The sequence below is a fragment of the Protopterus annectens genome, chromosome 6.part0 (genome assembly GCF_019279795.1).
Source record: "Protopterus annectens isolate FY-2018-M chromosome 6.part0, PAN1.0, whole genome shotgun sequence".
In the NCBI taxonomy this organism is placed as follows: domain Eukaryota; kingdom Metazoa; phylum Chordata; order Ceratodontiformes; family Protopteridae; genus Protopterus; species Protopterus annectens.
The window spans coordinates 1,183,580,364-1,183,601,241 of record NC_056737.1 but is presented as its reverse complement, the minus strand read 5'-3'; the positions used below and the strand labels follow the sequence as shown (position 1 = coordinate 1,183,601,241).

The 20,878-nt window shown below is 41.3% G+C and overlaps 1 protein-coding gene across 1 annotated transcript in view; it reads right to left on the bottom strand.

The window, feature by feature from the left end:
• LOC122804749 (keratin, type II cytoskeletal 8-like) overlaps positions 1-20,878 on the bottom strand; it is a gene marked incomplete in the record, with an annotated part of 529,113 nt that overhangs the window by 22,250 nt on the left and 485,985 nt on the right. The window contains 1 exon segment of the mRNA XM_044074815.1: positions 20,754-20,803. Coding sequence (XP_043930750.1) covers positions 20,754-20,803 — 50 coding nt within the window.

Sequence of the window (20,878 nt, the reverse complement as noted above, 5' to 3'; positions counted from 1 at the left end):
TCCCCTTGACAACGCAGTAGAACATTTTAACTCCATTTTCCTAAAAATTCTCAACTCCCAAGCTCCACCAAGAAACAAACGAGTCAAAACTAATTCTGCTCCATGGCTTTCCAAAGAAACCAAACAAATCATGAATTGTAGGGACAAATACTGGAAGCTCTACCAGAAAAATAAGATGCCTTCCACCCTGCTTCAATACACCCAACGATAAAAAAACTATTATAATAAACTTCAGTCTAACAACAACGTTAACACAAAACAATTCTGGAAATCCATTAATTCCCTACTCCACCCAGGATCCAGGAATAATCCCTGCCCAGACCCTAGCTTAACTGACTCAGAACTCAGCAAATCTTTCCCAGACAACAATCCTTCCTACTCTCATTCCTCTACATCCCTATCAGCATCCTAATCAATAGATCTTTAAAAGAATCAAAACTCTTGGTGTTCTGCCTTCATCCTTCCTCTTCATAAAGGAGGCAAAACACTAATATCTTCAACTATTCTTTCACCCATATCAAAAATTCTTGAAAAATGTGTCCACCACCAACTTATGCCTTTCTTAACCCAAAATAACCTCATAACTCCCACCCAGCAACCATTACTGCCTTACTATCCTTCTTAGAAACAATTACTAGTATCCTCAGTACTACTTGATCTTTCTAAAGCCTTCGACACTATCTCCCACAAACACCTTCTCTTCCATCTCTCCAACCTTCATCTCTCCCCTGAAACCCTCTCCTGGTTCTCCAGCTACCTATCTGACAGATCACAAGCTGTCAGATGGAATAACTCTACCTCCTCCTTCCTGCCCACAGGGATCCATCTTTAGACCCATGCTCTTCAACATCTTCATAAACAACCTTCACACTGTCATCCCTGACACAACAGTTATCCAATACGCTGATGACTCCACCTTAGTTTGTGCCGCTGCCAACCTGCCAGAACTACTGACAAAAACTCAAATAGCTTTGAGAACTGGATGCACTGCAACCAGCTCTCTCAACTCTAATAAATCTAAAATACTTCTTCCTCCCACCAGGGCCTACTCCTTCGACAAAATGCTTTCAAAGTCCTTAGTCAAAGCAACACTGCCATAGAAGTGGTTCCTTCTGCAAAACTCCTTGGTATCACCATAGATGAATACCTTAAATTTGATATCCACGTACAACAAAACATCAAGAAAACCCACCAAAAACTTGGTATGCTCTACAGGAATAACCGCTTTCTCTCCAACTCCTCCAGGCATACTTTAGCAACTACCTACCTCCTTCCTTCCTTACTGTATGGAGCCCCTCTTCTAACTAACCTGTCTTCTTCCATCACCTCTAAACTTGAAACTTGCTATAATAAAATCTCCAAATTTGCAACCAAATCCAAAACCTCTACTCACCACTGCCTCACCCTACAATCATTGAACTGGCTGGAACTCCCTAACTACCTCAACTACCTCCAACTTACCACCACTCACAAATTAATATTCTTTCCAAATAAGTGCCCAGCACTAACAAACATCCTTCCCCCTTACATCCCAACCAGATCTCTGAGATCTGAACACCAAAATTTAATCTCTATTCATAAACCCAAACACTCTGCAGGCCAACTCCTTCTCTCTTTCACTGTAGGCAAAAAATGGAACTCTCTCCTTCACTTAGAATCTTTCAAGACACAACTTTTCTCATTTATATCTTCCAAACACAAATGCTCCTGCTTTCACCCTACATAAATACAAATACATTTCCCCATAGAGCCTACTAAACTCCTGCTCCAAACTTCACTACATCCTCTCCTTTTCTATTTACCTAACACAAACCTAATCCATCACCTTCTGATCATTCAATTTCTCTCTCTTGACTCCTAGCATGTATATAACGCAACTATCAAGTAATCACTTATGCCTATTTCTTGACAATTGATTCTTATTGCTCTGAATGTAAAAACCTGCAACCTTTGTCTCATTGCATGTACAATGACAATTTATTCTCTTACTATACCTGTTTTATATGAATTCATACATGTATTTTACCTTTGCATTTGGCATTTTTTGTAACCTCTAATTGTGTTTCTTATGGAGCTTTTCTCCTCGGGCCTCCACTGAAAATGGGCACATTCTGGCCCAGTGGACTTCCCCGGTAATCAAACTGAAATAAATAAATAAATAAATAAATAAATAAATAAATAAATAAATAAATAAATAATGTTAGGTGTAGATTATTAAATTCCCCTTAAATATCTTATCTACATTTTTAGTTTAAACTCTCATGTGGTCTGTTTCATCAAATTAAACTAGTTAGTCTGGTCTTACTCAGTTAGTCATAATGTGTTCACTGTCATCTTATCTATATTACCGACATTTTCTCTTTTTTAACTGTATACACCCAGTATACTATTCCATTCTCGGCTGGAGTGCCTTCTGTGTGGAGTCTGCATGTCCTCCCCGCAGTCGAGTGGCGTTTGAAAGACATGCGTGAATGGGTGTGAAAGTTGGGCGTCGGGCTGGCACCTCGGCACCGTAAAAATTGACTGCCAATCATTAGTGGACCGGAGTTCCGCTGTGGCGACCCCTAACTAGGAAAAGCCGAAAGAAGAAGAAGAATACTATTCCATAAATAAAGATTAATATAACATTTCATATTCATAAACAATAACTAACGTTGGCATAAATGTTATCAATGCTTTATCCCAACCAATATGTGATATATATCCTGCCAAAATAAAGATTAAATGCGACAATCGATTTAAAGCATTCACTCTCCTAAGATGTCATTATCTTTTTTACAATCCCAGTTGCTTCCCTGTGAGAAAGCTAATGACATTTATTTGCCTAAGGAACCCTGAGATGATAGCATGGATTTCTCCCTGACTCCTTTGGAATATGCCAAAAAATGTTAGACCCTTGGGAAATTTGCAGTCTTCTTGCAGAGCTTGTATGACTTACTTGGAGCTCAACTTCAGGATGGATATAGCCACTGTAAAGACTCTACGACCAGTTCAACATGTCCCAAAGATCTCTGCTCCAAGCAGACATTGAGACAAGCACTGCAGATGTCATGTCTCAGATCGGTGCAGAAGATTAATGTAGGTCAAGTGTCTTCTTCATCAACCCAGTGAGCAGTCACTAAGTACCCCCCTAAGTCAGGTCTCAGCAAAGAGGAAATTGATATATTTGTGAAAACTAAAAAGCTTCTAGTAAGCCTAATAAGTCAGACATTACACCTGCTTGAATGGTTGGTGCTCCTTTGAGAAAAGGGTTTGACCAGGTAGTTTTGTCAATACTTGAAATGAGTTTAAGAATGATGGATCTCAGTGAAGCCTTTTTCTTATTTGATGATGTCTTTCAAATCCACGTGATTAAGCTTCTGACAGGTTGAGGATTTTGGGAAGGCATGATGTCAGAAAGTTTGTAATGTTGTCTCTTTCAGTTTTTCCCAGTGTGCCGTATGGTCCATGCTGTTTCTTTTCATTGTATTCTCTCTGTTCTGTAAATCATACACAATTGCAAAGCAACTGTTTTAACAAGAGATTCAGTACGGGATTCTTCTTCACGGAATTGCCGTGCCATGCATGCCGTTCAAAGTCTCGTATATAGTTGAGTATTTTGCTATTTTATCATGCTCTTCATTAAATCAATTTGTTTATTACAATCTTCTTTCTGACAGAATCCATGTTAATGTCAGCATTATCTATTTTTGAGATCTCCTGAAAGTTACTAGTTATAGCATTTTCTTTTTTCATGATGCTCTCTTGTGATGTAACCTTGGAATGAATCATTTTCTGTCAGTATCACGAAGGAACAACTAATTACTCAAAAGGAAATGTTCTGAAATTATTATTTATTTTAAGATCTGGAGATTTCTCTATACTACTTGAAGATGAATCATGCCAAAATTTCCAGTAGGATCCTTAACAATGATAAGTTCTTGTCAGTTTGTCGTATGTTGTTGCAGAAGTGTTCCTTTGTCGTATGTTGTTGCAGGTGTTCGTTTGTCGTATGTTGTTGCAGAAGTGTTCCTTTGTCGTATGTTGTTGCAGAAGTGTTCATTTGTCATATGTTTTGCAGAAGAGTTCCTTTGTTGTATGTTGTTTCAGAAGTGTTTGTTTGTCGTATGTTGTTGCAGAAGTGTTTGGTTGTCGTATGTTGTTGCAGAAGTGTTCTTCAGTCCTGCTAACTATCCACCATTTTGTCTGTACTCTTCTTACATGTTCCTGTAATCTAAACTTGAATTGCTTTTTAGTTTCCCCAATATATGGAAGACCACAACAGCAAGTGAAACCATGAAATTCTTGTTTACTAGTCCGGGAAAAGTTCCTCATAGTATAAAAAGAACTGTCATTAATACTACATACTTCACAATGTCAGAATATATATTACAATACCAACATGCTAAATCAAATATTAGTTACTTAAAAACATATGCATTAGGCAATCATCACTGTTTTTCCCCTCTAAAAGCATCTACAAGTTAAACATCTTAGTACCAAAATTCCTTCACTGCAGACACCCAGAGAACTAAGCTCCTCTTCATCAAACAGTTTTTCCATACCCTCTCCTCTCCAAAAACAAATACTGCAATCCCTCCCAACAGAATTGCAATATGATGAACCCTATACAAAATTTAAGTCTTAGTTAAAGAAATTCCTGTTCAATAGAATAATTAAAAATACAGTAGAATCTTTATCAAACTGTACTTGCTAGGTTCTCATCTCCACACAGATGGAATATCGAATATCTCTCCTCACACCACCTGTCCTTTTAACCATTCTCATCCATCGTACACCTCTTCCTCTCCTCCTGTCTGTACACTTGTGATTGGTCCTACAATTTGACCTGATTCCCCCATACAACCCCATCTTCCCCTACTCCTTAAGTGTGTTTCACTACCTTTTCAATTCACCTCTATACTAATCTACTTTGCTACCCTAGTTGTCCTGCTGTGAACAGCTGTTTGTACATAATGTATGCATTACAGTATCAAAACATTTGTAACTGTAACAAACTGCCTTCCTGAGTTTTGAACTAAATGTGAAAGTATACAATGTGTTCCTTCATAGCAACAGTACATAATCACTTGAAATATCTCGTAATACATAACTACTTGGCATATCTCACTTAGGTACATAGGTTCATAGGTGTTTACTAGGCTAATGGCCACAAGGACCTTTTTATGCCTAGGCATGCATCCCAAATCTCTGACAAATTTTTGATACCCTTGATAAGTGTAAGCATAGGCCTATGAGATGAACCATTTATAGGTCACCTGTTTGCATTAGAGACATAGATGCCAAACCAGGGATGAATGTCCAGCTTCCCATCAATTGTCCAAGTTGCACTTGAATTGGGTTAGGGAGGAACTCTGCTTCACATGGATGGGGAGCCTGTTTCCTAGACGGAGTAGTCTTTGGGATACATACCTATCTCTCCAGCAGGTCTTAGTTATATCACAGGCAAGGTTTAAGTCTTTAAAATGGGTAATTCTGGTACTCTTTCTTTTGTGGCTATGCAGGAGGTCCATCTGAGTGGGGTCTGACAATGTCCTGTATGCCAGGCATAGATCTCCCCTCAAAAGCCTGTAGGAGACAGAATACATGGATAGGACCATGAGGCAGTCTGCATAGGACATATTACTTATGGCCTGTATTCTTTTAGTGAGGAACATCTGTGGGCATTCCAGCTGTTGGATATTCCTGGTTAGGTGCATACCAAAGGGGGCATTGTACTCAATGATAGGTCTGATGAATGCCAAATACAGTGGGACAATGATTTTCTTGGACTTAGATGCCATACCTTTGTTTATAAGTTGTGCAACATAGAATGATTTCTTTACCACTGTAGACACATGATGATCAAAGGCTAGATTACTATCTATATGTGTCCCCAAGTTCCTGACTACTGGATCAACTCTAAGGGATGTCTTGTCAATACAATAGTTACCAGGGATGGAGGACTTTCCAAAGGATACTATTATGCATTTCTTGGCATTTAGTTTTAGTCAATGGCTCTGACATCAGTTGTTTGTCTGTGTCAGCCCCTCCTGGAGAACATTTGTGTCAGTGTGAGATTCAATGACAGCTCCTAATTTGCAATCATCTGCAGATTTAGTCAACCAGAGACCACTGATATTGGCTTTGACTTCTGAGAAGTAAATGCCAAAAGGAGAGGTCCAAGGACTGATCCTTGAGGGACTCCACTTGTGAGTGGCCTCTTTGTAGAGGTGGACTCCCCAGTTCTAACTTCCTGGGTCCTGTCTGTGAGCCAGCTGGCTATCTACCAGGTGACATACGGGTTTGCACCTAACCTCTGGAGTTTGTCAACAATGCCTGAGTGGGGTATTGTGTCAAATGCCTTGGCCAGGTCAAGGTAGGCAGTGAGAACCATTGTGCTCTCATCCACTGCTTTGGTGTCCTTCTCAAGGAAGTCCACCAGACTGAGTAGACATGCTCTGCCCTTGACAAAACCAAACTGGGTTGGGTCCAGTGTCTGGAGGTTTACTATATCTCTATTGATCATCTCCATGATAATTCTTTCCATGGCTTTACATATAAGACTGGTGAGACTTATGGGTCTGTAGTTTCCAGGGTCTGTAGATGGATCACCTTTGTGCAGAGGGATGACTGTTGCCTTTCTCCATTGATGAGGCACAAAGCCTGTTTGGAGGCTACAGTTAAATAGTAATTCCAGAGGCCCTGATACGTCATGTTTCATGCTATTTAGAAGGCATCCTGGGATATTATCTGGGCCCAATGATGCAGTGTTCTTGCTCTTAGAGGGAGCATTAAGGACCTGTTCCCTAATGATAGTGGGGGGAGTTATATTTGATGATATTTCCTGAGGGAAGATTGAGGGGGAGAGAGGAGTAAAGTTGGAGCTGCTGGGTGCTGCACCTCCTAATTTTTGCCATGATTTTCTTCTTCCTGTTATACATCTGATTGATTTTGTGATTCCACCAGGGTGGCTTGTTTTTTGAGTTAGTTCTGTACTTCTCCCTGGTAGGTACAGCTACCTCTATGCAGCTATTAACATGCTTGTACAGGGTTTCTGTGAACAGTTCTGCAGAGGCAGAAGTGTTCTCAGGGTTTATGGGGGCTTGAAATTTTGTCATGTTATCACTTAATAGCAGGAGGGTAGCCATAGAATAGCTCCTGAATATTCCCAATTTAGCTGGGAGTCCAGTGTTTATTTTTATTTCAAAGGAGACCATTTTGTGGTCTGACCTTACCAGGAAAGGCATTACAGTAGGGGGTGTGCAGCAGTCTCCCATATTAGTGAGGACCCGATCCAGTATGGTTGCACCCCTGGTTGGTGTACTGACTATCTGGTCCAGGGAGTTTGGGTTTACAAAATCCAGGAATCTCTGTGCATGTACATATGGTGTCATACAAGATTTCCATTTAATAGTGAGGTAATTAAAGTCACCCATGAATATGGTTTTGGGTTTGATGGTTAGTGTTTCTAATAAGTTTAAATACATGTTATGGGTTTCCTGGGTCATAGAGGAGGACCTACAGCTTGCAAGGTAGTATTGGATTTTACCTATGGTGATTTGAACATGGAGCAGCTCAAGTGCATTGTCCTGTTGATGTGGGTGTAGTTTTGAAAGAGTGCATTTGGGGCTGCTGAGGGTATTTCTTATGTGTAATTTGTCTAGGAGGCCTTTGTGGTTTAGGAAAGTTGCATGTAAGTACCTCAGCATTTGCGGGTCAATATGTCTGCTTTGAATTGTGCATGATGGGTGCAGTGTGTGTACTGCTCACAACCTTAGTGGCATTAGCAGTACTTTTATGTGAGAGCTTTGCCTCTAGTGATAGTATATAAATCCATCTCTCCCATTATATATCAGTTTGTTGAGAATTAACTGGTTGTCAGTAAACATGAAGCAATTTCTACATTGCTTCAGGATGCCGACATCCACCAAGTTGGTAATGGAGACAGTTGGAAAGTTCATATCCATGACAACAGACCCTTTTTTATTGATTAGACAGTTGGAGTGAGAATACCAATCACTGTCAGGAGTATCCAGTTTGCAGCTATGTGGACAGTGCTTGTCACTGCAAACTAGTTGTCCTGCATGTAACTACATATTGGAAAAATTTCACTTGTACCTTTACAGGAAAAATGTCACTCAAGGTGTCCAAGTCTGCACAGAGCACTGCCAAACACTTGAGGGGAAACTAATATCTAGACCCTGAAAATTTAAGGATGAAGTATTTAAGCAGATATTCTGAAGTTAGAAACAAATCAAGCAGTACTTACTGAAAACAAAGAATTAGGTTGTTAAGAATGATGAAAAGAGGGGTGTCGCATGAATGGCTACGGCCTGGCTACTACTAGTGCGGGTCTCACCACAGCTTCACTCCATTAGGATTCAATGTTCCTTTGCTTCTTCTCTCACCAGAAGCAAAATGTTAGCACCAATCATAAGAAGAGAAGCAGGCCACAGTCTGTTTGGTGATCCACAATCTTATCCCATATGATGCCAGGGTCTGCAGGCTTGTAGCCTTTTTCTGGTAGATGCCTCGAATAGCAACCAGACCAATCAGGTATGTTAAGCACAGACACTCACTCTCCAACCAGAAATAGCCAGGAATCAATGCACTCTGCTCCTACTCTCACCAGGATCAGAATATAATCACAGATTCCAAGCTGTCACCTATAAAGCAGTTATTCAGCTTTCTGGTGATCAGCAGTCTCCAGGAAATAATATAACTGCACTCGTTCTCTCACCAGGAGAAAACAGAAGCACTAATCCCAAGATGACTTGAGAGGCAGTGTGTGGGAACTTTGTGGTATTGCACATTTGATTTCTCTGATGATTCCTGTATTTAGTTTCTTCCCCTGGGGGAGTTTGAAAACAGTCCACTGGCATCAGTGTTCTCCCACAATTAAAATGCATGCATCCATATATGCAACAGGGCTTTCCACCTGGTAGTGCGAACATTGGCTATAGCTGCTAGGCACTGTTGATGTGACACCCTGGCTCCATGTACAAAATGGGAAAAAAAACTGTGTTGATGCTAATACATTCATGTATACATTTATTGGGCTGCAGTGATGCATAAAGAAAGGCTGGTGAGAGATGGTGCAATAAGCATCAGATTTTGTCATGGTGGAAGGTTTGGTAAAACTGGACACAGCAAAGCAGTGGAAGAATTTGGTCACTAATAAAATCATTGGCGTTTAAAGTGCTTTGAGACTGCAGCTATTTGAAGCTTCATTGGATTTCTTGATTTGATGTTTGCAAGCTCTTTGTTTATTACATTCATCATCAGCATCGTCACCATTCGGCCTCAACTCTCTTCTTCCCATTTTCTACATGGCGTTGGAGTATCGCAACAACTATGTCCATCTCCTTCTCCCATTTTCTACATGGCGTTGGAGTATCGCAACAACTATGTCCATCTCCTTCTTCCATTTTCTACATGGCGTTGGAGTATCGCAAAAACTATGTCCATCTCCTTCTACTGAATGCCACTCTCTTACCTTCTTTGACAGTCATGCACGACTATTTCTGGGTCTTCTCCCACACAATCCATCCATTTCTTTCCTAGACACCTTTATTTCCTCTTGCTATGTTCCTGTCTGTCCCAAATCTTCTTCACCAGATTGCCTTATGCTTTCCTTTAAATGTACCAGAAACATCATAATTTGTTCTCGTTCACCTTCTCTATAACTGAAGCTACCTGCCCTTCTGTTCTCGTTCACCTTCTCTATACCTGAAGCTACCTGCCCTTCTGTTCTCGTTCACCTTCTCTATACCTGAAGCTACCTGCCCTTCTGTTCTCGTTCACCTTCTCTATACCTGAAGCTACCTGCCCTTCTGTTCTCGTTCACCTTCTCTATACCTGAAGCTACCTGCCCTTCTGTTCTCGTTCACCTTCTCTATACCTGAAGCTACCTGCCCTTCTGTTCTCGTTCACCTTCTCTATACCTGAAGCTACCTGCCCTTCTGTTCTCATTCACCTTCTCTATACCTGAAGCTACCTGCCTTCTGCTTTGATATCCTCGTTTCTTCATTCAACCACCCATCTCAGGCACTTCATCTACATTACCTTTATCTTCCTCACCTGCTCTGCTTTCACTGCCCAGGTTTCTGTACCATACAGTAGGATTGGTTGCACTACTGTCTTGTATACCTTACTTTTCGGCTTCTTTGGCATCCTTCTGTCATAGACTACACCTGTCACAGTTGGCTACAGCCCCTCTAATTTTTGCTTTGAAACTGCTTGTCACCCATCTTACTTTCTACTCCTCTGGGTATTCATTTATCAATCATCCTCTCCAGAACTTTCATACAGTATGACAGGAGTTTGATACCTCTATACTGCCCTCAGTTGTGAATGTCCCCTTTATTCTTGTACACTGGCACTAGCACGCTTATTTTCCAGTCATCTGGGATATGCCTTTCTCTCCATACTGCTATGAGTACCCTCGGGAGCCATTTCTCCCCTATCTCACCCAGCATCTTTATCATATCTGCTGTAACCTCATTTGAGCCTGCTACTTTCCCTAACTTCATCTTCCTTAGTACTGTTCTTACTTCTTCTAGAGTGGGCTCCTCTTCTCAATCAACTTAGGCTGTTTCTGGAGCAGTATAGCTTCTGTGGGGTTTCTTCATTGAGTAGCTGCTAGAAGTACTCCTTCTGTCTGCTTTTGATATCCTGTGGACTGGTAAGCAGGTCATTGCTGGCATCCCTTATGAAGCGTGCCTGAAGCCTATCTTCTTTATCAATCTGTCTTTGTCTGATACAGCTTCTTTGTACCTTCTATTGAGTCAGTTTCCAGAAGATGGCAGACTGCCTGTGCCTCTGATTGCTTGTACTTCTTTATTGAGACTGGTCTCTTAGCCTCTTGTTAGATAACCAGCATTCTTTCTTAGCCTGGTCCATCTTTTCTAGCTCCCAGTTTTTCCTGCACTCTTTCTTTATTCTGATGACTTCCTGAACATCTCCATTCCAGCAGCAGCATATCTTATCTACCTTATTTCTGTACCTGGCTCATCCACATGTCTGTTCTATAGTTCTCAGAAATGTTGTTTTGAGGTGCTGCCATTCTTCTTCAACTCTACCCACCTCGTCTTTTCCTGAGGTGCTAGAGTCCTGAGTATTTCCATGAACTTCTGTGCTTTCTCCTCAGTCAGCTTCCATGCCCTCATCCAAGACGTCGCGGATCTACTTCATATGGTCGATATTTCAGAATGTCGAAGACCATATGGCCAAGACCATATGACCGACGTTGAAAATGTCGACCATTGAAAAAAATAAAACAACAAAATCTTACCTTCACGCTGCAAGAAGGGGGGGCTACGCCTCCCTGCACCACCCATGGGGGCTCCGTCCCTCACACCCCCCAGAACTTATATATACCAACTTCGAGATCGCACTACAGTGTGGAAGATGGAAATCTTTCCATTCCACACTGTACAGAGATACCGGTTCTGCATGGTCGACATTTCAAATGTTGATCATATGGTCTTGGCCATATGGTCTTTGACATTCTGAAATGTCGACCGTGTAAAGGGGACCCGACTTCTCTGACCACTGCTTGCAGCTGATTGTAACAACCCGTGGTTTATGCTGTGGGATGACTGTTTCACTGCAGATGACTTTTCAATCACTGATTCTATTCCAATGCCCTTTCCTTACTAGGAAGAAATCTACCTGAGATGCATGTTGGCCACTCTTGTATGTGATTTTGTGATTGTTTCTCTTTCTGACATGTGTTGGCTACCATCAAGCCATTTGCCAGACAGAAGTCTAGAATGAACTCTCCTTCTTTATTCCTGTTGCCCCACCCATTAGACAGAGGCAGTCCTTATATCCTGTTTTGTCTGTCCCAATATGTGCATTCAGTTCCCCCATTATCAACTCTAACTCAAAGCTCATATTGTCCTGTTTTATCTAGTAGGTCCTGCAATTCCTGCCTGAATGCACTCTTTTCCTCACCATCACATCCCTGCCATGCAGCACAGGCTGAGAATAGGGCCCTGTCCTTATGCTGGAGTCTGATTGACATGAGTCTGTCATTAATTCTGAAGACATCCTTCACTGTCCTCTGAGTCCCTGTGAGTATTAGGCTCTGGATCCCGTGACAAGTGGCTTTGCTGCACTGCCCTTCCATTTTGGTACAGAGGAAGCCTATTGTCCTCTTTACCACCATGCCTAACCTGCAAGGCTATAGAAAGAATAATCATGGACCTCATCAACAATGATATAGGAGACCTCCAAATGCTCAACTTGACCCAGTTTGGCTTTGTTAAATGGAGATCCTGCCTCTTGAACTTGGTGAACTTCTTTGAGACAGTCACCAAAGCCCTGGATGAAGGCAAATCCATGCATACAGCCTCCCTGGACCTGTCCAAGGCCTTAACACTATTCCTTACTCAAGAATCATTGATAAACTCACCTATCTAGAGATCAACCATATATTGTCAAGTGGGTTGCAAACTGGCTCAACGATAGAACACACAGTCAAAATAGGTGACCTTACCTCCATCAGCAGACCCATAACCAGTGGTGTTCCACAGGGATCTGTGCTGGGGCACCTGTTGCTTGGAATCTATTTCTCGGATGTACAGGCTAAAACAAAAGGCCTATTGCTGGCAAAGTTTGCTGATGATTGCAAACTGAGTGCAGTCATCAAGTCCCCTGAGTGCAGTCATCAAGTCCCCAAACAATGTTGACACCCTACAAGAGGGATTTACACAGACAAATGACTGGTGCCAAGTCATGGGCTAAAATTCAATGCAAAAAAATGCATTATCATCGCCTTAGGCAAGGGCAATGTCCCCATAGATTACCACATTAATAACAACATCCTAAGCATGTTTTCAGTGATGACAGATTTGGGCACAACTTTACTTTCACCAATGCATCTCCACAGTGGTAAGAAAGGCTTTCTACATTCTCCAACTCATAAGTAGGGAAGTGGATCAAGAACAAAAGAGGTTATTATAACCCCTTGTACTCCTCAGTCATCAGGCCAATAATAGAGTTCAATACTACATTTGGTATGTACCTTACCTGGCGCCTGTAGCAACTGGAAAGACCTAAAATGGTTCTTACAAAGAAAATTCAGGGTCTTCAGCATATACTCAGAGTTGACCTCTGCCTTGCATATAAAGTAATCTCAGATCCTGCTCTAATGAAAATGCTGCACATTCATAAATTAAATGGTATAATATACACTCACTCTAGGCAACTCAACCTAGTATGTGACATCAATAGGACTTGCTGGAGAGACAGATATGCAGCATAGTGGTGCAGCGGTTAGTAATGTCACCACTCAGCAAGAGGTTATCTGGTTTGTTTCTTGGCTGGGGTGCCTTCTGTGCACAGTCTGCATGTCCTCCCAGAGTTTATATAGGTTTCCTCTGGATGCTTCGGTTTCTTCTCACATTCCAAAGACATGTGATTGGAGCATTTCTCCCTGGGCCTCTGCTAAAAATGGGGTCTGTTCCAGTCGGACATTCCCGGTAAACAAATGCTGCATACATGCATACATACATGCAGTACATACATACATACATACATACATACATACATAAATAAATAAATATTTGTCTCACAGAGGTTACCCCTCCTCTGGAGCAAACTTCCAATTCAGGTGAAGCAGAGCCCCTCGCTGACCCTATTTAAGGGTAATTTTGATGACTGGATGGGAAACCACAAATTCACCCAGGGAGTTTTACCTGTATCCTGTAGCTAGATATTGGTATATCTGTTCATTACTATGTTTCGTATTGCATGTATAGCTAATGTTTGCTGCAGTATGTATTATTTGCTATTGTATGTATATTAAATTGTTCTTTATGTACTCTGCTGCTCATTTATTGTTCTGTGGAGCTTTTCTCCCCGAGCCTCTGCTGAAAAAGGACCTGTGTCAAGTTGGAATTTCCTGTAAATAAATAAATAAATAAATATCCCTCTTGGACAGGGGTAGTAGTTGTTGACTTGGTTCCGCATAATACCTTGATATTCCTGGGAGCATGGGTTGTAGTTGGCTAGGCTTGTAAGGGCCCAATGGTCATTAGCCTAGTAACCTCCTATGATCCTATGTCATTCATTTTCATTCTGTGTCTTGTCTGTGAACCTCTGCTGAGTGTAACAATCCTTAGTTCAAGTTTGGCATGTTGATTGGTTTTATGTCCAAGCTTTCAGTCAATAGAGCTATCCCAGGTAACCCAAGTTGGGTAACTGGACAATAGATGGCCACTAGCTTATTGATCCAGGGTTGCTGGGCTTTATGGCAGGTATACACTGACCAACAGGGACATAGAGATCCCCTCCTAGTGATAACATGAGTCCCTGGAATAGGTCAGAGTATACTGGGTTGTCAACACACTTATCACTGGCAAATGTCTATGTCCATTTTTGGTAACATTAGTTAATGTGACCAAATCATCTAGAGCTATGCACTTTGTGATCCATGTTTTCCTATCTGGATACTGCACACCATAGTTGATGCCCAAAGAGATTGATCTATACAACTCTTGCTCCAGAATGGGCCATGCAGTGTCCGTGCTTCTGCTCATGGCTCTATTCTTGAGGGGGTTTCAGGTGGAAATGCTCAGCATGCATATTTCAGGAGGTGGGAGGAACCCCACAGGGACACAGGAAGAACATGCAAACTCCATACTGGCATTGACCGGAGGTTAGGATCACACTTTGTAACTTGTGCATGGGAGTCAAAGACCTTAACGATATCAACTGTGTCTTATATTTACAACTATAGAGCCAGTGTGCAGCTGTTTCATGGTGGGCACACACTGGCTGGTAGGGACAAATAACATTTTTCTTTCTTGGAGTCTTAAAAGTTCTTCACTAAGTTCAGTTAGAAAAGATTTGTTTTCCATTCACTTATTTTGAAGTGGAATTAAATCTAGCTAATCTGTGGGAGGAGCTCACAAGAAGAATTTCTTACTTTGGGTAACAAGAACATGACTAGCGTTAATCACTGGAAGCTACAAGTGCTCTGATACTACTGCTGTTTCTAAATGCCCAGTTCCTGTTGTGCTTTTAAACTCGGTTACTTGAGTTCCTTGTTCCTACTGTAAATTTGACTTTGGAACCACCTGCTATTCTCATGTCAGCTGTTCATTCTACTGATCTCTAAAAGATCAATCAGGGAAGGCCTCTGTCTAACAGTGACACAGATTTGATACCCGGGGTAAATCTACGATCTCCCATCCACTCATCAAGATTCCTCTTGAAGAGAGTCAATGAGGGACTCTGCCTAACCTGGACTGGGATTTTATTCCAGAGTGAAGGGAGCCTCTGGGTTATGAATCTGTCCCTCCAGCATGTCCTATTTATTTCACTGCTGAGGTTCAAGTCTCTCGAGCGTGTAGCTCGATGGGATTTAGATTTTCTAAGGTGCAGCATGTCCATTAATTCCGGGTTGGACATGGCTTTATACGTCAGGCACAGATCACCTCTGAGCAGGCGGTATGCCACTGAGTAGAGCTGGAGTTTCTTTAACCGGGCAGCATATGGCATCTGTTTGAGCCCTTTGATCCTTTTGGTGAGGTACTTTTGGGGTCTTTCCAGTTGCTGCAGGTGTCTGGTAAGGTACATCCCAAAAGGGGCATTGTACTCAATTATGGGCCTGATGAGGGATGAGTAAAGAGGCACGATGACCTCCCCTGATCTAGATGTGAATCCCTTCATGATTAGGTGGGCTATATAAAATGTTTTTCTAACCACTTTGGCCATGTGGTTGTCAAATGAGAGATTGCTATCAACTTGGGTCCCCAGGTCCCTAATTACTTCTTCCATACTTAATGGATTACCACCTATGTGGTAATTTGTGGGCACTTTGTTTTTGCCAAAGGGGATGACTATACACTTTTTGGCATTTAGCTTGAGGCCATGGCTCTGGCACCAGTTGTCTGTTTCTATGAGGCCCTTTTGTAGGATGCTTGTGTTGGCTGGAGAGTCGATTATGGTGCCCAGTTTGCAGTCATCTGTGAACTTGGTCAGCCACAGTCCTTCCGTGTTAGCCTGTACCTCCGAGAAATATATACCGAACAAGAGAGGTCCCAGGACTGAGCCTTGTGGGATGCCACTTGTAACTGGTTTGGAGTCTGACATGGCTCCAGCAATTCTAACCATGTGGGTTCTGTCCTTGAGCCAGTTTGCAACCCATCTAGTGACATGGGGTTTATATTTAAGCTGGTGAGCTTATCTATAATGCCCGAGTGGGGTATTGTATCGAAGGCTTTTGCAAGGTCCAGGTAGGCTGTGTGGACCACCTTCCTCTCGTCAATGGCCTTGGTGACTGTTTCAAAGAAATCAACCAGGTTTAAGAGACAGGATCTGCCCTTAACAAAGCCAAACTGGGTAGGATCCAGTGTCTGTAGGTCCCCAATATCTTTATTTATGAGGTCCATGATGATCCTTTCCCTAGCTTTGCAGACCAAGCTAGTCAGGCTTATGGGGCGATAGTTTCCAGGATCCGTTGAGGCACCACCTTTGTGGAGAGGGACCACTGTTGCTGTATGCCACTCTTTGGGTACATATCCTGTAGTAAGGCTGAGATTGAACAGTAGTTTTATGTTTGGGTTTAGTTCTTCTTGGAGTTCATGTAGGATGCAGCCCGGGACACCGTCTGGTCCCATTGATGCTGTGTTTGTTGCCTTGGAGAGGGCGGCTCTTACCTGAGCATCTGAGATGTGAGGGGGACAGCACTCTGCTGGGATAGATATTTGCTCTTTTGGTGGGGAAGGGGGGGAGAAGTTTGCGCTGAACCTGTCAGCTAGGATGTTGGCAATGTCTGTGGGTTCAGTGTATTTTTTGTCATTTTGGACTAATTCTGAGCATATCTGGGAATTCCCACCCAGGTTCCTAACATAACTAAAGAAAGCCTTGTGATTATCCTTAGTGTCCTGTGCAATGTTTCTCTCGAAGCTGGCCTTAGACGATTTTATGAGTGCTCGTAGTTTTTTGCTAATACTGATCAGTGATGCCTTCCCTTTTTGGGATTTTGCTCTATCATGTAGTAGCTTCCTCCTTCTGTTGTATAGTTTGTTTATGGCTGGGGTCCACCAGACAGGACGCCTGCCTTTGGAGGATTGGGTCTTGGTTTTATTTGGGATTGCATGATCCATGCATTCCTGAAGGTGTTCATAGAATGCATTTATAAAGGATTCTGCAGATTCTTAACGTCTTCATTTTCAATGCTGGCTTAACAGATACAAATTCAAGCCATACTGCTTATGGGCTGCCAGTCTAAAGATCCACTGCAGTTCAATACTTTCAGTATTAGACACAGTGGGGCCTAATCTATTAAATTTTTGCATAACATGAAGGACTTGAAAAAGGAACTTATGATCAGGTCCATGTTCTAATGTATGTTTAGTCAATTCACTATAGGTAAAACATTTTCTGCAATAATCATGGTCCCTCATTCTTATTTTCAAAGACCGATTAGTTTTCCCCACATAAAAGTGGAAACATAAATTAAATCAGTGGTATTACAGTCTGCCCAGCATCTCAATTCCCATAGTTTACCAGTGGCTGGATGTTTAAAAAACCTAGATTCATCAATGAACTCACAAAAATTACAGGACCCACACTTACGTGTTCCTGAGTCCACTGAGGGTACTTTATAAAACTTAGGATAACATAAGAGTTGCTTCAAATGTCTCTTGTTTTTAAAGAGAAACTTAGGTTTATGTCCCACTATATCAATATCGAGTGATATTGATAACATAAGAAAGGTGATTTTTGATAATTGGCAGATCTTGTTAGTTGACTCAAAAACTATTGATATAGTGGGACATAAACCTAAGTTTCTCTTTAAAAACAAGAGACATTTGAAGCAACTCTTATGTTATCCTAAGTTTTATAAAGTACCCTCAGTGGACTCAGGAACACGTAAGTGTGGGTCCTGTAATTTTTGTGAGTTCATTGATGAATCTAGGTTTTTTAAACATCCAGCCACTGGTAAACTATGGGAATTGAGATGCTGGCAGACTGTAATACCACTGATTTAATTTATATTTCCACTTTTATGTGGGGAAAACTAATCAATCTTTGAAAATAAGAATGAGGAACCATGATTATTGCAGAAAATGTTTTACCTATAGTGAATTGACTAAACATACATTAGAACATGGACCTGATCATAGGTTCCTTTTTCAAGTCATTCATGTTATGCAAAAATGTAATAGATTAGGCCCCACTGTGCCTAATACTGAAAGTATTGAACTGCAGTGGATCTTTAGACTGGCGGCCCATAAGCAGTATGGCTTGAATTTGTATCTGTTAAGCCAGCACTGAAAATGAAGACGTTAAGTAAGAGTGGAATTTTGTTCATGTTCCTTTAAGACTTTTGGAGGGAATTCTTAATTGATTTTAATTGATTTTATTGTGTGTGTGTGTATATAAAGTGTTTAGTTGCATCATTCTTTGTCTGATGAAGTGGTTTTGTTCAACCGTGAAAGCGCTTACCTTTGTACAATAAAGGATTTTTATACTTGGATTTACGTATTTGGATTCTGTGCTTTGCTACAGTGTTACTCTGCATTTGGGTTTTTTGGTTTTTCATTCACAGACTGCTTTGTTTTGCCTTGTTGGGAGACTTTTGGATGCCTCGTACTTAGTGCATACTGTATGCCTCATACATAGTGCACACTGTATGCCTCATACATGGTGGACACTGTATGCCTTATACTTGTTACATACAGTAGGTCTCATACATGGTGCACACTGTATGCCTCATACATGATGCACACTGTATGCCTCATACATGGTGTACACTGTAGGCCTCATGCATGGTGCACACTGTATGCCTTATACTTGTTACACACAGTAGGTCTCATACATGGTGCACACTGTAGGCCTCATACATAGTGCACACTGTAGGCCTCATACATAGTGTGCACTGTAGCCTCAGTATTTAGTGCACACTGTAGGCCTCATACATGGTGCACACTGTATCTCTCATACCTGGTGCACACTGTAGGCCTCAAACATGCTACACATTTTCTCAGTCATGGTACACACTGTAGGCCTCATACATGGTGCACACTGTATGCCTCATACATGATGCATACTGTATGCCCCATACCTGGTGCACGTTGTAGGCCTCATATTTGCTACACACTTTCTCAATCATGGTGCATACTGTAGGCCATATACATGGTGTACACTGTATGCCTCATACTTGGTACACAGTGTAGGCCTTCTACTTGGTGCACAATGTCTCAAACTTCATTGTGTACAGTAGGTCTTGCACATGGATGCACTTTAGTCCATTTTGTATTCTTATGAATATGTTTGATAAAGCACATCAGCTTAATTACAAAAGACAAACCATTAAAATGGCTCTCCTCTAAGAAAGAACAATAATTCTAAGTTCTCATACCAGGCCTTATGCCATCATTCTAGTGAGCATTAGATTCACAACAATGAAGTTAAACTACATGCCACAAAACAGGCAAGTGAGAAATGTTTACTGTAGCATTACGCATACATAAATGAAGATATGTTCACTGGAGAACGTATAGTGCTCAGCACATATTGCATGCTTGTATCATCCCTTTTGGCAAATAGCTTCCTCCTCATGTGTGTTGATATTCTCAAAGATTCAAAGCAAGCTTTATTGTCATTTATGGCTACACATGTGTAAACCTAAATGAAATTATGAGTCTCGGCTCACCATGAGACTATAGAAGAAGCATAAGACACAACAAATGCAACATTAAAACATATCAAGTAAAGTAATTAGAGACTAATGACTGCCCCAAGAACATAGGAAAGAGCTATCCCCCTTACATAGTCATATGGTAAATACTGTACAGTAGCAGCACAACAGATAAGGTTGGTTACTGGACATGAGCTAAAATTGTAACTCTTTATGTATTATTGCATAAAGCAGGTAACAGGCAATTACACTTGAATGTAAATATGTAACTAAGTAAATAAATAAATATTGCACATTCCAAACAAAGCACTGTTATTAAGTTAATTTGTGGTGGGGTCACTAGGGCTGGTGTCCGAGTTCATAAGTCTCATTACCGTTGGGTAGAAGTTGTTAATGAATCTGGGGGTTCTGCAGCGAATACTGTGGTACCTCCTGCCAGATGACAGTTGAGTAAACCAGCCATGTGCAGGGTTCAAGGGGTCATTAAGTATTTTGTGGGCTGTTTTATGGCTCCTTGCGGTGACTAGCTCTTGGATTGATGGTAGACTGGTGCCCCTGATTTTCTCAACAACTCTCACCACTCTCTGTAGCTTCTCCCTTTCAGCTACTGTACAGTTCCCAAACCAAACAGTGACGTTACAGCTGAGAATGCTCTCAATAGCTCCTCTGTAGAAGGTGGAAAACACAGTAAGTGGGAGATTTTCTCTTTTTTCTTTCTCCTCTGTATATTTTGCCTTGTCAAACCAACCTACTGTTGATGAAAGCACTTTACGTGCGTCAGTTTTCTAACATTAAAGACTGAAACAATATTAATTTCTTGATCTCTACTTGAACCCTAACTTAGGAAAAGGGTCCATTCCAATCATGGTATTAGAAACGGAAAATACACCAAGGCACACTGAATCATGGAATATACTCGCTGTAGCACGCTGGATTTCTCAAACAATGTGCTGATGCTTTCCATTTTAAGACATTGTCTACTTTCAAAGCGGGGTCCTCTTTTTAGAGCTGTATGTTTTTTTCCTGAAAACAGCACAGTGTGTGACTGCTTGTGGCATGAACAACAGTTTTTCTGACAGCATTAAAGGACCAGTGAAAAATGTTTTCTTACCAAGCTTATCAATTGCACGTATCTGGATGTTATGCTTCGGGTTTCCAATCCTAAAAAAGTAAAAAGACAGTTATGGAAATTCAGCAAACAGTTAGCAAATAAGATGAGTGTCACTCTTTGTGAAG